At 47.5% G+C, this 16,245-nt stretch overlaps 1 protein-coding gene across 2 annotated transcripts in view; it reads right to left on the bottom strand.

Moving 5' to 3' along the window:
• MCF2 (MCF.2 cell line derived transforming sequence) overlaps positions 1-13,761 on the bottom strand; it is a 57,932-nt gene extending 44,171 nt beyond the window's left edge. Inside the window, exons 1-3 of one of the 2 annotated variants that reach the window (XM_065643574.1) lie at positions 13,596-13,761; positions 1,681-1,749; positions 1,001-1,115 (exon numbers count right to left, since the gene is read on the bottom strand). In XM_065643574.1, the coding sequence (XP_065499646.1) occupies positions 1,001-1,115; positions 1,681-1,749; positions 13,596-13,710 (299 nt within the window). In that variant the 5' untranslated portion in view covers positions 13,711-13,761. Of the gene's footprint in view, positions 1-1,000; positions 1,116-1,680; positions 1,750-13,595 lie in introns of those variants that run through there. The other variant, XM_065643575.1, reaches the window with a different exon arrangement.
• Positions 13,762-16,245: the final 2,484 nt, after the last annotated feature.

Here is a 16,245-nt window from a genome sequence, read left to right on the forward strand (position 1 = left end):
CCAGCAAGACAGCTCATCATGCTAATGCCAGGGTGTTTACAGTCATATGAAATAAGAAGCCCTGGAGAAACGGAGCAGAGCTGGGAAGTGCAGATGCACAGACAGAGGCCACCTGAACAGCACGAAGGAGAAACCCCTTTGCCCAGCACACACACTCCTGTCCATGCCGGAGCAGTCCTGTCTGGGCCAGGAGCCCATGAAACTTCAGAGCCCACCCAAAAAGAGGACAGAGGAACCAAAGGCTCTTTTTTTTTTTTTTTCTCCCCTGCAGAGGTGGCTAAACATGGTACTTCTTTCTCAGCAGCTGCTGATGGAAAGTTCCCATCTAGCTGCTGTCAACCTGCTCTCTGTGCAGGAAAATATTTGCCAAAACAGACATTATTCAAGGAGATTAAGCATTCCAGGCAACTGAGTCACCAGGCTCAGCAGCAAGAAATCGGAGGGCCATTAATCTAAGTATACAGCCCTGTATGTGGCATAGGCAGACTGTCAGCCGCTTAACCCCAAGACACAGGCGGGTAATGGGAGCTGTGGCACGCTGCTGAGCCATCGCCTCTAATGGGGACCCCAAACGGCTTCTTCCTGTAATTAATCTCTTCCTCCAGTTACATTTCTCTTTTTCCACGGTAATGACTCTCTGTTTGTACATGTCAAAATATTATTCTGCAGTGGCATGGCATATTTAAGCGGTGACACATGTCAAAGCTTAAGGAAAGCTTGCTGTTAATTAGAAACTTAATAAACTAGATTTATGATACACGCAGGCTGACAAGTCATAGGGATGATGTCCACTTTTTACTCTGCAGTTACTGGCACATTAAATACCACATCTGGACACTGTTAGGGCTTGCATCATTTGTCCTTCCCACCTTACTTGCTCTGAGAGCTGAAGATGCCTCTCACCCTCATGCGTCGCATCACCTTGAAGATCCCCTGCCTGACCCAGGCAGGACCAACACCTCTGCCCATCACAGGCAAGAGCTAGAAGGGAGCCACATACCTCGGGACTGACGTTAGGTATGTTAAGACTTTAGATACGATCTCCTCGGGCACCTCGTTGAAGCGAGCGTTGTCAGGGAGGGTGATAATCCAAGCCTTGTCTTTCCCTCGGCCACCTGGAATGAAGACACGGATGCTTCCCTGGGTGAGCTTTCCAGGAGGGCCAGTGGCAAAGCCCAGGTCCACCAGTCAGGTCAGAAAACACGCTGCCATCGCTACAGAGGGGTTTTTACATCACCAGAATAGCAAAAACAAGTCAAATCCTGCCACCGATTTCAAGCACAACACACACAGGTGGTAGAAACAAACGTATTAGGTCCCACATATTTCCTTTATTTACTGAGTATGCTTTACGTGGGATAGCAAAAGAAGGCAGAAATATAAGGACAAATCAGCACGCTGGTCTGAAACCTACAGAAATAAATTTCAAAGCAAAACCCTTCTTAATGCATTGAGTGTTTGAATGCAAGAATATTTTACAGTATGGCTTGAGATAGAAACCTAATAGGCTTTTTCAAAATGCCTCAATGTTTTATTAACAACATTTCTAGTAGCACTGGAGACTACCTGATGGATAATATCGTGTGTGGAGTATCATTTCGCCAAATAGCACAGAAGTTCGTCTGGAGTATTTAATTACTGCACACAGAGAGAGATCCTGGAGAAGTTCACCATACTCACCAGAAAGAAATGCAAACTCTTTCATCAAATCATCACTGATGTCTTTTGCACAGATGGGTGTTGCAGCTTCTGGGGAAAAAAAAGAAAAAAAAAAAGCAGCAGTCAAAAAGGAAGGAAAGGAAGGAAAAATCCAAAGCAAACACATTTATCAAAGTGTTAACCCGAAGGTGATACTTGAACAGAAAGCAGCTTCCCTAAATTATATATGAAATTTTGTAACAAAGGATACATGGTTCCCCTAGAAACCCATGTTTCTAATGACACTAATTGCGCAAATGCCATAAGTCAGCAGCAAATGTATTCTGTCAAATGTACCAAGGGAGCACTGCCGGGGAACCTGAGTGTTTTTTCCTCAACAGGGTATATCCAATGTTAATTTTTTATATTTTTGAGTTATTAATTTACTCCCCTATTTTGCAAACTCCCCCAGTGCTTCGTAGCCTTGGCAATATAATGGGCTGAGGTTTCTGCTGGGATCAGCAGCGTCCAAGGCTGCTGTACTAGGAACAAGGTTGGGGTTTTAGACTGTTATAGTCTTTAATTTTGAGCAAATAAGCTTCTGAAATCATGTTTTCATCTAGCATGTGGCCACATGCACTGAAAAGGACATTGGTCTTGTGTTTGGTTATTAGATTTTTTTTTAATTAAATAATGGGAGAGGCTTTTTTAATATTAAATATTTAGCACACTGACAGCTTCAGTGGAAGCACATCAGAACAATGTACATAATTTTTACCTTTCCCTGGGAGAAGGAAAAAAACCAGACTCAATAAACACAAGAGGAGCTTATAGCTGGCAGACATTTTTCTGGATTATCTATAAATGGAATGATAGCTAAAAATTAAACATCCTTGTTCCTGCAAATAAATGGTTTAAAGCACATCTATACAGATTAAAGTCCTTGTGCTTTCTGATAATCAAATTTTAAACAGTGATTATTTTACAGACTTGGTCCTAGGGAGTAATCTTTTGGCTGTTTTAAATCACATAGGCTGCATACTTCAGCACACTCCAGTGTAATCAATATTTATTCTATTGCACTTTTTTCCTAAAGCTTTCTGGTCACTTCTGCTTTATCCAAGGATTTTTCAGGCCTTTAATTAACCATATGGAGCTGCAGCACAGCAGCCCAGAGGTGCACGAGGTAGGGGGGACTCTGCCTCCTGCTCTCTGCTCTTCTATGGACATGTATCGGTATCTTTTTCCTCTTGTAGATAAAAATGTTATTTTTGTTTGTTAAGGATCAAGCCTCAGTCCCACTGGCATCTACAGAAACATTCTTGTTTTTAACAGGCCCCAGAATTGGTCTTGGTAAGAACGTTTGTTTTGCAAAGATATTTCAAATATTTCTCTCTCATTCAACTGCTTCACCTAACTTGAGGACAAGCAGTGGCAATAGCTTTCTTCTCTATTAGTTGATTTTTTTTCCCCAGCTCAACAGTTTCATGCTGATAAAAATCACATGTAATAACTTAATGAGCTCCAACACATGAAGCGGATGATATGAAACATGTGGGTCTTTGAAAACACAAGAGAAAAGCCCAGCTCACCTCACCCACCCCGGCTGACCACTGTCCCCAAAGATGCAGCAAAGTTGTGCCCTGTGCTATGATTCAAGTGCTCAACAGGAAAAGCAAACACAGTTACAGGTTTACAGTAAATGCAGCTTTTGTTTCTGGTTCTGCAGTGATATTAGAGGGATGTGCTGGTTTATTGATAGCTGGGCTGGGGGAGGAGGGTTAACCTTTGTATGGTAAAGGAAAAAAAAAAATCAAGAAGTTTCACAAGACATTTTCTCACTGAGAAAAATCTAACAATCCTCAACTTTAAACTAAGCTGGACATGACTATGGTTGGAAAAAAGCAGCATTTTTCCATAGATACTTTCAAACTTCGCTTTTCAGAAAATAATCTGAAAAATACATGCTTTAACCCCGGAGTGCAGTGCTTATTCTCTCACGTCTCTCTAGGCTGCAATTTCCCAATGATTATCATGGAAACTGCAAAAACACCTGATGTTGTAACCCTACATGTGCTGGGGGGCTGCAGTAGGACCCACTGTCCCCTGCCCTCTGCAAACATGAGTGACCCTGTCCCACACACCTGCCAGCTCAGCAAGTGCCACCAGGGCCAGCAGCTGGACCTTTTTTTTGAGTTTGAGGTGCAAAGCACCATAGGACAAGGGTTCCCACCACACTTGGGAATGACCTGAGGAGGGACATGCTTTGGGAGTCGTGGTTTCCAGCAAGGACCTTGCTCCCCAACATTTTATTGCACGGAAGGTTTCATCCTTGACGCTGGCACATAGGGGGAGACCCAGATTCCTAAGCACCCTTATGACTTTGAGTTTCTCGCTTCTCAAGGGATGATTTTTGGAAGAGGGCACTCAGCACCTTCGGAAAATCAGGCCCTTCCGAGCAGTTCCAAGTTGAGCACCCAAAATAACTCATTTGAGGAAAAACTAGGTGGAATTCATCTACTTCAGGCAGTGAAGGCTCAAGGAACATTTCCCTTACAAACCCTCCCCATCTCCTGCGGGGCAGGAGGATCCAACGAGCGATGGAGGAGCAGGACAGCTGCCCTTTGGTGAGGTCAGGGCACAACAACCGGCTGATTGTGGTCCCATGAGAGCTGCTCCTTGGCCAACTCATTGCTCGCTCTGCCTTGGCCATCAAACTCAACCTCCTGGGCAAATGTTAAGGAAAATTAAGTCCTGGCAACAAATTTGCAAGCGCGTTGCTGTGCCTGCGGCATGTCAGTTGGATGTTACTGTAAATCCTGTACAAAAGGGTGACCTCTGTCCTCAAATACTAACTTCTGGAAAAAGAGCAGTGAAAGGCAGTGGGGCACCAAAGACATCCGCCTCTCAAACAAGGCTTCAGTTGATGTTCATTAGCAAAATGGGGATTTCTTATTTGAAGGACACTCTTGGGACAGTACAGAAAACACCCCAGGGTAGTGCCCAGCACTATGAACGGCACAGCCAGCCTGCATGTCCCTTGGCACAAGGCAGAGGAAGCCAAGGTTTCATGCAAGTCCACTCATTTCTCTTAAAAAGAGGCTTTGTGATCATCAGCTGTTATAGAACAGAGCTGGACTGTTACAAAACCGAGCTGAACCCCTTGTGTTACAGCATCTCAGAGCACTTTATGAACTAAAACGCTATCACCACACAGCTGGTGTGACTTCAAGCTTCAGGGTCTTACCAAAAGCAATCAGCATCTGGATGATAAATTGTCCTAACAGTGGCGTAACATTTTTTAAATAGGCTCTAAACCAGGTATTTATAAAATGCTGCTGCAATTATTACATTCAGATACTCCTCTATGGAGGAGATCGCTGCCACGACACAGTTTCAGAGGATGCCTGAAGCCAAGCAGGGAAAAGACAAAATACAGACCTCTCTATATCTCCAAGAAAAACTCATCAGGGAACCCTGCTGAATCTCTCCTGTCCCCATCATTCGGTTACACAGTCCAGAACATTTTATTGGGTCCTTTCCATAGGACCATATCTCAAGGCCATTGCGCAGACTGGAGATGTAAGAATGATGCTTATTTTCAGAGATCTTCCCATTCTAGGTGATTCAAGCACAGTGGGACTTTCACATACAGTGGAGGTCTGCAGTGACATTCAGAGAGGGGACAGCTACAGTCCAAATGCCTCACATAAAACTCAATTAAACTCTGAAGCACTTGCTCTTTGGTAACTGTTGTTTTCTTTCCTTTTCCCAACTTCGCAGGCCCACAGCATCTGCAGACAGCAGCTGTGTAAAGGATCTGCCAAGCTGATGTAATAGTGCCTTACACTTCACAACACTGACCAAATATTGTTTGCAACTATAAAATCCATTTGGATACGGCTTTGCTGTGAATGAAGAAGAGCGGCTTTTCATGTGAGGGTTTTTGCCATCGTCTAGGAAACAAAACTGAAGTAAATCAAATAAAAATTGTAAAGGATCACATTGAGCTTCTCCATAGCTGTTGCTATACCCCAGTTTCATAGCCATAAAGAAGCACTCAAAAGGAATGACCCTGCAGCCCATTGCTCAGGGCACTCACTTGGGATAGGGGGAACAGTTTCACTTGACATTTAATTATCTACGAAAGCCAAAGAGCTCCTCCAGGAAGAATGACAGAAAACCATCCTGTGGTGGGGGCCACAGCTTGCTGCAGGAAACCCAGGTCTCTGTCGCTCCGGTGCACGTCCGAGCTGGTGAGCGGCTGAGCCTCACCCTGCTTTCACTCTGAGCAATTTCCAAAGGCTTTGGATTCAATCCAGTACGCAACAAGAAACATCGCCATTCTCCCTATCAGCACACCATGTCCAGAAAGCAAGACTGAGGGAATTATTATGAAAAAAAAAAAAGAAGCTATTTTATACTGTCTACAAACTGCCCTGCTCTGAACAACACGCTTGCACGAGGGCTGCTACACAAAGCCTGTCCCACAGCACGGTGCCAAGTGACCAAGTGCCTGTCCCGGGCTGTGGGAAGGAGCAGGGCAGGAGCACGCAGGCAGCTGCCGGTTCTGCCCGGGCACCGCGGCTTCCCAGGGATCGTGTCCCACCTGCGCAGTCTCCGGGCGGTGGCTTCCTTGGCAAGCTTATACCTGGAGCAGGATCCTAATTTCCATATCACCAGATCCACCCTCTCAGCTTTCCGTCCTGCTCCATACCTGTCCGAGAACAGGATACAGCAGCGCGTACACACCGAGCACATGTTTACAGAGGGCTCACGTGAACCGGAGCCAGGAGGGGCTGGCGGCTGGCCAGGAGGCATGATGCTGATGGAGATACCGTGCTGAGCTGCATGTTCATCAGAGAACACATAGTAGAGAATAGGACATTGTGCTCCTCAACAAGGCCTGCTGTATTCACCAAAAGCTTATTTACAGGACGTGGTCTGAGCAGAGAACTGACAGCCAAGGTCCTGAGGCTGCTTCCTGGCTTTGAGACTGAAATTTCGGTAGCCGAGAGCAAATCATGTGGGAGACGGCTTCAGTCCCTCATGTGCAAATGAGAACAGGCACAAGTGCCAGCAGGATACCAGGTTAGCAAAGACACAAGCATGTCTGATGAGAAGAGCAGAAAAGACCCCAGCAGCCCCCATCCATCAGGCGAACATAGGTGTCCACGTGTGTACAGGTTGTGTGAGAGCTGGCACCAAAGGGTGGGTGTTAAAAACCCCGTTGCACTGGTTGGGTGGTGTTGGACTAACTTGGACAGCTGGGTAAGAAAAGGTCTCCATAGCCACGGGACTGGTTTCTGGATGCACCAAAGAACTGAAGGTCTCAGATCAGCCATGAAGTCCATGAGCCAGGACTCAGTGGCTTCCTCCTGGGGGATCTGAGGATCATCTTTCCTACAAGTGAGTTTGCAGCAAGCTGGCTCACAGGGATTTGCAGGTCCCACACCAGGGACTTCTAAAAATTCACAGGGCAGAAAAGCAGAGAGACCCGCTAATAAGAGATATTTCTACTCAGTTCCACCAAAGTCATCCAGAACTGTAGAGCACATGGGGGTTAACACCCTTATGCTGCAATCACACCTTTGTAGCTGAGGTAACAACCTGGCCACAGATTTAGATCTGTGGGGACCTTTTCCCCATGTGATGAATACCCAGCAGTAAAGCACAGCCTGCATCAAACAAATTTCCTTCTTTCCACACCCCCAGAAGTTCAGCTGTTGAAGAAACTTAAGAGACTTGATTGTGCAAAGTGCAAATACTGCCATGGTCCTCTTCTGCATTTTCAAGTGATCTCAGGTACGTTGCAGAAGCTATATATGTAACCATCATTCATTTCTAAAAGCAACTCTGAGTTGCACAGGCCCTCGTGTGCATCAAAACCACATTCAGCTGCTCATGCATCCTGCTCTGACACACACATACTCTCGTGGAAATAGTTCCAGTGCAGTTGCCAGGGGTACCTGTTGCAAAGATGAGGTCCTGTTGCTGTCCGGGGGAGCCAGGTGGAGCATATTCGACTTTAACCACCTCAACATAAGAACAGGAATTTCTGCCGCTGCACTAAAACCTGGCACATTCAACAGTTTGTAATTCCAGGTGGTGCAGCCATTCCCCGTGCCAAGCAAGCCACACAAAAGTCTCATTAAAATATTTATGGCAGCAAGTTTCAATGCCCTCGATGGCTGTAAGCTCCTTTGTCCCTCCTGCCCGTGGGGACAGCTCATACCCTGCCACAGCCGGGGGCTGCACAGGAGCATCTGCATCCCCCCCGAGCCCTGGGCTTAGCCTGGAGGCACCCGCTTCCTAACTACAGCCGCTTGAAACCAGGTTTTCATTTGGAGGAGAAGCCTAGCAATTAGATTCAGTTTTTAAATGCTTATTTTTCAGGAAGATGAGATGTATTGATCCTGAGGATCCTCAGGCTCTTCAGCCGGTTCTGCCAATAGCCTGATGACAAACCTCCACCTGACGTGCACAAATCTCTCAGTAAATCCTCGACTTTGTAGAGGAACTTGCAAAATCTGCTTCTACAGGGTGGCTGAGCTGCCATCTCGTACATCTCCTGGGAAGGACATCAGTACAATACAGGGGACAATGGATGGTAGAGCCATGGGAAGAGCTGCATCCAGGAACATGGTAGGAGCTGTGGACAGACAGGGTGTATTTAGAGGGAGCTGGTGGTTCAGGTGCTGGCAGCACACCCTGGTCCCCAGGCTACAGGTGGCAGTGGGGCCATCTCAGGAGCTACCACTTCAAGGGAATGTGAGCATGTCCCAGCAAAAATCATGATTTAAACTTCACCGGGAGCATCATCTTCTGTCACAGATGAGAAACTGAAGCAGTCATGTCAGGCAGGAACACATCGAAAAGACCCAGTCTTCAAAAAGGCCATGGAAAGCCCAGGAGGGTTAGTCCATCACCAGGCATCACAGGTTGGTTGCCACACCAGGTTCAATGGCTGCTTGGATTATCCTTTGTCAGACTAGGGAGGATATTTTAAGGAAAGGCTCGCTCTATTTGCAAGATCTTTCTTTTGCTTCTCCCTAGCACAGTGTGGGAGGCAGGATACGGCACCAGATGGTCCTCTCTTCTGACCCACTGGCTGTTCTTCTCCACTAAGGCTTTCTGAGGCTCATCTGCAGCGGATGCTTCAGTGCAGACACACATCCCCATCACCCAAACCTGGGAGTGTGCTTGGCTAAGAAACCACACAATGACAACAGCAAAAAAAAAAAAAGGGGAAGCTTCTGAAAAAACTCAAATGACCTTTTCAAAAGGCTTAGATTTATGTACACTGAGGATAAGGGTAAAAATGCAAAAGAAAATGCTGCAGAAGAAAAAAAAATATAAGAAGAAGGGAGAAAATGTTAACTCAGCGCAGTCCAGGCTTGTGGACCATCATCCAGGCAGCGTGCCCATCCCACGGAGGAATGTCCTCACGGGACCAGCTGAATCATCACCTTACAATAGGAGCTGATCAGTGTCCCAAGAGGGATCAGACGGCACTGTGTCCAGGCGTGCGCAGAGCGACCCTGGATCAGGCTCCATGGCCAAGCCTGCGAATCCCAGGGCAGAAGCCTCCCGCTCCCCTCCAGCGACCGCCGGCGGGGAAACACCGACTGCAAGAAAGCAGGAGCACCTAGGGCACCAGCACAGCACACCTGCGCTCAATCACTGACACACAAAACCAGCAAAACCTCATTCCTGCTGACCATGGGCCACTGCTGCCGGGAGGACAAGATGCAGCCAGCGAAGGACCCCAGACAAGGTGCAGCCAGCAAAGGATCCTGCATTCACAGCAACATCATCTTCCAATACAATATTGGGAGCTGGAGTGAGCAGAAGCATCCCCAGGAGCCAGAGCTGACCATCCTGCAAGCGAGGAGGATGCTCAAGGGAGGCTGAAAGGTCCAGGGTGTCTCCACGTGCTGGGGACCATGGAGTTTGGGATGGGAGGGGAATCTTTTCCAAATTATATTTAACAGCTGGCAAACTGTGGAAGCTTTGCCCAGAAATGGTGAAAAAAAAAAAAAGTAAACTAAATGACAGCAAGGCATACATGTTATCTCCTGTTATTGCTGCAGCTAATCTGCTAATGCGAGAGAACAAAATACTGGTTGCTCTGATGTGCTCACATCCAATCAGAAAAACTATCTTCTCGTATCGCCATGAACTAAGCAAAAATTAGGAAAGAGAAAAGCCAGCTCAGCTATACATGAATTTACATCTATTGCAAGAAATGTAATAAAAGTTTCTTAACACCCACCCACGTGGATTCTAACTCAGTGTGGGAGTTGAGAAAATCTAGTTTCTTGAATTTCTTATACTTAGGAGCATCAATGTACCTTTAATCTTCTCCTATTTCAAATTTTAGCTACTCCTCCCTTACAAGACATTCAGGAAAGAGTTTGCAGGTGTTTTGCACACCAGCAATCAGGCACGTTTGCCAGCTGTGCAAGGGAAGGCATGTTTAGCATCTGCCACCAGTACACACCTTCCCAGCCAGCACCGTCAGCCTCCAAACCAGAGCCCATTCAGCACAAAAGACTTCCAAAGCCAAATAAAAACATACATACATCACTAACTTTCCTGTCATCCTTTAATACCATGCAAGCACTGCTTTTTCCAAGCCAAATTCCAGCTTTGTGCACAACATAATTCCTGGGAGATGTCACAGCAGTAAATTCTTGGGCCCCATTACTTGCCTAAGAACCTGGAACTAAGTTCACTGAAGTCACTGGAACAACTTGTTTGCTTTCACAGCCCGTATAGCCAAGAAACGAAATTGTACAGCCAGGTTGCCATGATGGCATAAGCTGGAAACTCTGCTGCAAAGTGAGGGAAACTAGAACCAATTTTTTCCTGAAGTGAAAATGGAAATGCTCAATTCTGGCATTCCCTTGTTGAGCAAACACACAACTCCAAACTCAGCAAACTGCTTTCTTGTGGCAGAAGAAGGTCAGTGGCATGAAAAGTGAGGGGCTGGGAGGATATCACTGGCATTTGCTGTCTGTCTAACGCCACACAGCCCTTGGACAGATGCCCCCGGAGCAGCAGGAGGATAATTGCACCGTGCAGCAGCTCAGCCAGTGCGGGTTCCCAAGAACAACTCTGCCCCGGGAGCTGCCGGCAGCCGGAGCTCCTGACTCAGCCCCACTGCAAACCCACGTCTGGCATCGCCCCGGAGGAAAAGGGATTCAGAAAACAAGGCAGCCCCACCCAGCCATTTCCACCACAGCTCCTCATGCTCCTGCTCCTCTGCCCCCAATTTTGCAATGGCCATCAGCTTCCCTGCATTAGGGATGCTGGCAGATGGGCTGATTGAGGCTTTGGCAGTAGAGCAAGTTGAGGGGCGTGAAACCTGAGCTGTGCTCGTCACACGTGCCGAAATGACCACCGTCACAGCGACGTGTCAGTCAGCACAAAGTTGCCCGTTTGCAGCAGGAGGCTGAGGGCACTCGCTTGTTTTGTGGCTCTGGGATTTCCTTGCAAGTCTTGCCTGGCAAAACTGACTTTAACAAAAGGCTCCTACCACAAAGACGACCAGCAGTGGTAGCTGAGCTCTGAACTGCCCGACTCCAGGCACACAGGGGAAGCTCCACGTCCCCAAGCATCCTCCAGTTCAGTGGCAAAGACGGCACTTTGGAAGACTCTTTCTTTCGCCCGTCCTATTTTACACTTCAGCTGCTTCCCTCCCACACAGCCCTGCTGTCACTTCACTTTTGTCCTGGTAAATGAATGATAAACCACTAAACTGTAGTTGTAGCAAATGTGATGTAGGGAGAGGAAGCACGTCCCACGTACTACTGACTGCTCCCAGACTACTACTCCTCCATGGTCCTCCCAAAGGGGTCTGGACTGACGGCAGCGCAGAATTTTTGGAGGCTGCTGGTCCTGTATTCTCGCAGCTCTCCAAAGGATTCCAAGCCATTTTAGAGATGAAAATGGCTGTAAAAGGCTTTGGATTTATATTGGCTAATATATCACAGACACAGGGAAAATATATAGGCTAATATACAGTCTAATAGATCACAGATACAGGGAAAACATCACCTTATACTAGAAATGACCAAAAAGTTTCCAGTACTGATGCGTGAAGCAAAATGGTTAAAACATGGACCCAGATCAGACTGAATGCTCAGAAATCAGGGATAAGGAAAAAAACCTTTGATTTATTTTTAATCTCATGATTTGGGGAACCTTACTCAACTTCGTATCTTTTTCAGTATCTTCTTTTAATAACCTATGTAGATGCCAAATCACGCGTTCAGATCCTGCAGCTACAACGACACAAGCGTGTCTTTGTGGAGATATTTTGATTTCATCTGACCATGATACAAAGGTCATCTGCCAAGAGCTGGTTAGAAGACAGTGCTCATGCTCACGAGAAACCTGCTGCCCACTTTCACCCAGTTTCCATTACACTGTTCATAGAAAACGTTCACCATCTGCATCCCCATCCCTGTGTCACCCAACTCCTGTTCAAGCAGTGTGGGTGTTTCATCACCGACACCAGCACAAGGAGGATCAGACTTTTTTTAATCACATCCGTTCAAATAGCATCCTCCACTAACTGACCGTGATCACCTCTGCCTACATTTTCCTACCCTGTTTGCAGGGCACGGCCAAACGAACAGATCAGCACAGGTATGGTAGGTAGGACAGTCCACAGCAGAGGAGAAGGTTCTATGGTGGGGACCATCCCTGAAGAGCACGTACACATGCACCCCTTGAGGGGCAGGTGACACATTGGTGAAGTCCTCACCTGTGACTTACCCCCTGATAAATTCCTCCCACACCCTAAACTGGTGCTTAGCAAAGAGATCAAGGAAACTGGAATTAGACTTAGAAGCTTTTTTAGGGTCAGTGTGTCTTTTTTGTGCCTGGCATGGCTCCAAGCACACTGCCAGCTGTGAACAAATAAGGAATGATCAGCGCCTTTGCCTCCAACAATGTATGCATCCTCCAGCGAGGACAGAGTCACGGAGGATGCCACTACTTTTCCTGGATTATGAAAGACTTCTCTGCAGAAAAAAAAACCCTCTTCTCCCCACAAGAAAACAAAATAACAAAAAAGTCAGGACTCCACACAGTTTTATGAGCAAATCATTGTCCATCAAAGAAAATACAGTTGAAGCACAAGAGCAGCTTACAGCCTGAGGGTAAGGGATCAGATTGCATTTGCTTCTCGCATTAAGGGTGTGCAGCCATGGAACCACAGCAACATCATTACAACTCTGTGCGGTCCTCAGTGCAGCCTGGGATTAAGTGATGTTTGAAGACCAAAAAATAAGGGAGGGAAGAAGGGCTGTCTAATGGGGACAGGCTTTACACACATGTACTGCTTTTCTACTTCAGAAACCGGGAAAGGGCACATCATAGTCATCAGGCTAAGGTGCAACTTCCCAGGGAGGACTTCTTTAGTTTTGGCCATGGGCAATCTGAGAAGGGGAATAGCACTGGCACACAACCTGCTGACCGAAAACAACCTCCTTTCTTCAAAATGCGTTTTGAGCGATGAATTCCAAAAATGAAAAGGACATGTCAGCAACACAATGGAAAATGACTTCTCCTTATAAAACGAGCCTGTTCTACACCGTTCATGCAATCCGTCAAAATAAAAACCATCCAAAGTCCTCAACAACCCTCGTGCGACGAACCCTCCCAGAGGTTTCCGAGGCAGACGGACACATCTGCCCACCTTCCCTTGGCATCCCGACCCCGCAGCCACCACTCCAACCCCGGCGCCGGCCACCCGCGCTCCCGGCCGGGCTGGAGGAGCGGAGCCGGCAGCCCGGCTCCTTCCACGGAGGGCGAAGGGAGAGGGATGTCCAGGGAAAACCCTTCCCCACGCCCGCCCGACCGGCTGCCCGCCCCGCTCCGCCGCCGCGGACACCTGTGACACCCACAGCCACCCCTCGGTGCCCAGCAGCCCCGGCGGGACTCACCGGCGGCGGCGGCCTCCAGCAGCGCGGCGGCTCGCAGCAGGCGGTAGTAGCTCTCCATCTCCCCGGCCGACGTGCCCCCCGGAGGGGGACCGGCCGGGGCCGGGGCCAGGGCCATGCCCCGCGGCAGCGCTCCGCCGCCGGCAGCGCTCCACCGCCCCGCGGCCGCCGAGGCGGGGCCGGGAGAAGCGGCCACCGCCTCCTCCGCCCGCCCCACGCCCGCCCCCGCCCGCCCCGGCGGCCGCCCCGCTGACACCGCTGCCTCACGCCCCGAGCCCCTCGGCCTTTTGGCCTTCTTTTCCTTTTTCACTCCTTTTTTCTCTCTTTTTCCCTTCCCTCCCCTTTCCCCATTTTCTCCCCTTTCCCCATTTTCTCCCTTTTCTCCTTTTCTCCCTTTTCTCCCGTTTCTCCTTTTCTCCCTTTTCTCCCTTTTCTCCTTTTCTCCCTTATCTCTCGTTTTCTTTTTCCCTATTTTCCTCTTTTTCTCTTGTTCCCTTTTTCCCCCTTTCCCTTTTTTTGTCTTTCTTTTCTCCCTTTGTTTCCTTTTTTTATTTTTTTTTAATGACTTCTGCTCTCCAGTGTCCTCCCGCACATGCCCCTGCAGTCAGAGCCGCTCCCCACCTGCGTGCCTATAGGACACCTCTAAGAAAAAACAACCTACCAACCAACCAAAAAAAGAAACAACAACAAAACACAAGCAACAACAACAAATTTTCATCCTCTGCAAGCATCATCCTAGCAAATTCCTTGAACAGTCTATGAGAACTACATGTAGCCATGCTAGAGCCAAAAGCTGGACAGAGCTCCAAGCACACTGCTGGCCTGACCCATCAACCTCAGTTTCCTCGATGCTGGGGTTCAAACACTGCCAGCTCATTCTCAACAGGAGCCTGAGCTGCCCAGGAAGGCAGCACAGAGAAGTGGATGTTCCTGTTTTTCCAAAACAACCTTTTAATTATGCTCGTTACTCTAATAGCAGCCTTTTTCCAACACTTCAGCAGTCAGGGCTATTAATTTAGGATCCAAGATCTAATGATGGTAGTATGAAAAACACTGTGTTTTCGCAGACCTCGTCCCTTCTTACATTGATATGGAATTTTTTAAAGAAAAATTACCCCTTCGGTCAGTGCTTCTTGTTTGTAACACAGCAGATTCTCACTAACCTAACAGTTTGAATAGACAATTTTCTGTCTGGTCATAAAGCACATCTGGTGCGACAGGGAGAGTTACTCATCACAAAACCCAGCTCAGGTGCACAGCAGTAAAATGTGGTTATAAAATAGCCATATGCAAGTCTACATGTATGGAAAGACAGCCATGTCACATTCCTTCTGCATTCTTTTCACAGGAATGTTATTTTCCCTAAACTGTAACATCTCAGGCAGAAATTAGGCCCATTTTTGTTCTACTGCTGCACAGGGGGATGCCCTGCTGTAACCAGGACTCATCACCACTGAGTGACACATACCCACGTTAACACTGGCTTCTGGAAAAATGAAGCTAGCCAGTAGAAAACACAGCTACATTATCCCTCGGGTTTGGCAATCAACCCATTTCTTGCTCTCTGAAGGGAACACAAAATGCTTAAGACTGGATCTGGATCAGGTCTTTGCAGCCACGCGCACCCTACCTGAGCCCCGGCTGTTCCAGGCTGGACCACGGCGGCGGATGCGGCAGGAATCCTGCACATCCCACGGCTGCGCCTCCTCCGGCTGGTCCAGCTGGCACTGGACAACATCAGCCAGCTCTCACACAGAAAAGCCGTGCTTGCTCAAACCGAAGGATAACTCGTCACAGCTTTTCCTTACTGTTCTTCCCTTACAAGCCTGGATGGCCACAAAGATTCTAGTTTTGGAAAGCTGGCTGCTTACAGCCCCTCCTTTTGGGTATTCCACAGTAAATGCCCAGGCGTTCCAGCAACGCATCAGCAGAGGCACTGTCCAGCTGCTCATATTTTACACTGACAGAAGCTACTCGGCATGTCTGTCTCCTCCAGAGACAAGTGTTACTCTCTGCCTGCCCAAGGAACGATAGGCTGAGACAGAGGGAACAAGGAGATGGACAAAAAGGAAACAATGACAGCCAGAAACACTGGTAGTTCTTTTTCAGGCATTTCCCATCCAGGCCCATAACAACATTCAGCGCTCTGAGAGTGGCACATGTAAGTCTGTGTGAGGAGGGAAAGAGCCCCTCAGAGAGCTGGGGGACACCTTGTCAGAACCTGAAGCATCTCTGTTTGCAGAGATGTTTCATGTGAGTCCAATTCCTTATCCTTAACTCTTAGGGAGTATTCCTACTCACTTCATTAATTCCAGACCAGAAAACAAACAAACGACCAACCAACAAAACAAAACACCAGAATAAAACAAACAAAGCCGAGACAACCCAAAACAAAACGAAAAGCCAAACTTCAAACAAAATTAAAAACCCTCCTTTTTTTTAAATTTTTTTTTTTTCCAGATAAATGCTAGAAGTTTTTGTTGGGACTGGTGCCATTATTTGGATTTTAGAAATCATCCTTCAAAAATACCTGCTTAATCGAACAGGAATGCTCCATTTTAGGCAACCACAGACATCAGAGTCCTCCCAGTGCTGCAATCACCTCTTGAGAATGATCTGAATAATTATATCAGCTCTTTCTCCCCAGCATAAT

Source organism: Caloenas nicobarica, chromosome 12 (genome assembly GCF_036013445.1).
Source record: "Caloenas nicobarica isolate bCalNic1 chromosome 12, bCalNic1.hap1, whole genome shotgun sequence".
NCBI lineage: Eukaryota > Metazoa > Chordata > Aves > Columbiformes > Columbidae > Caloenas > Caloenas nicobarica.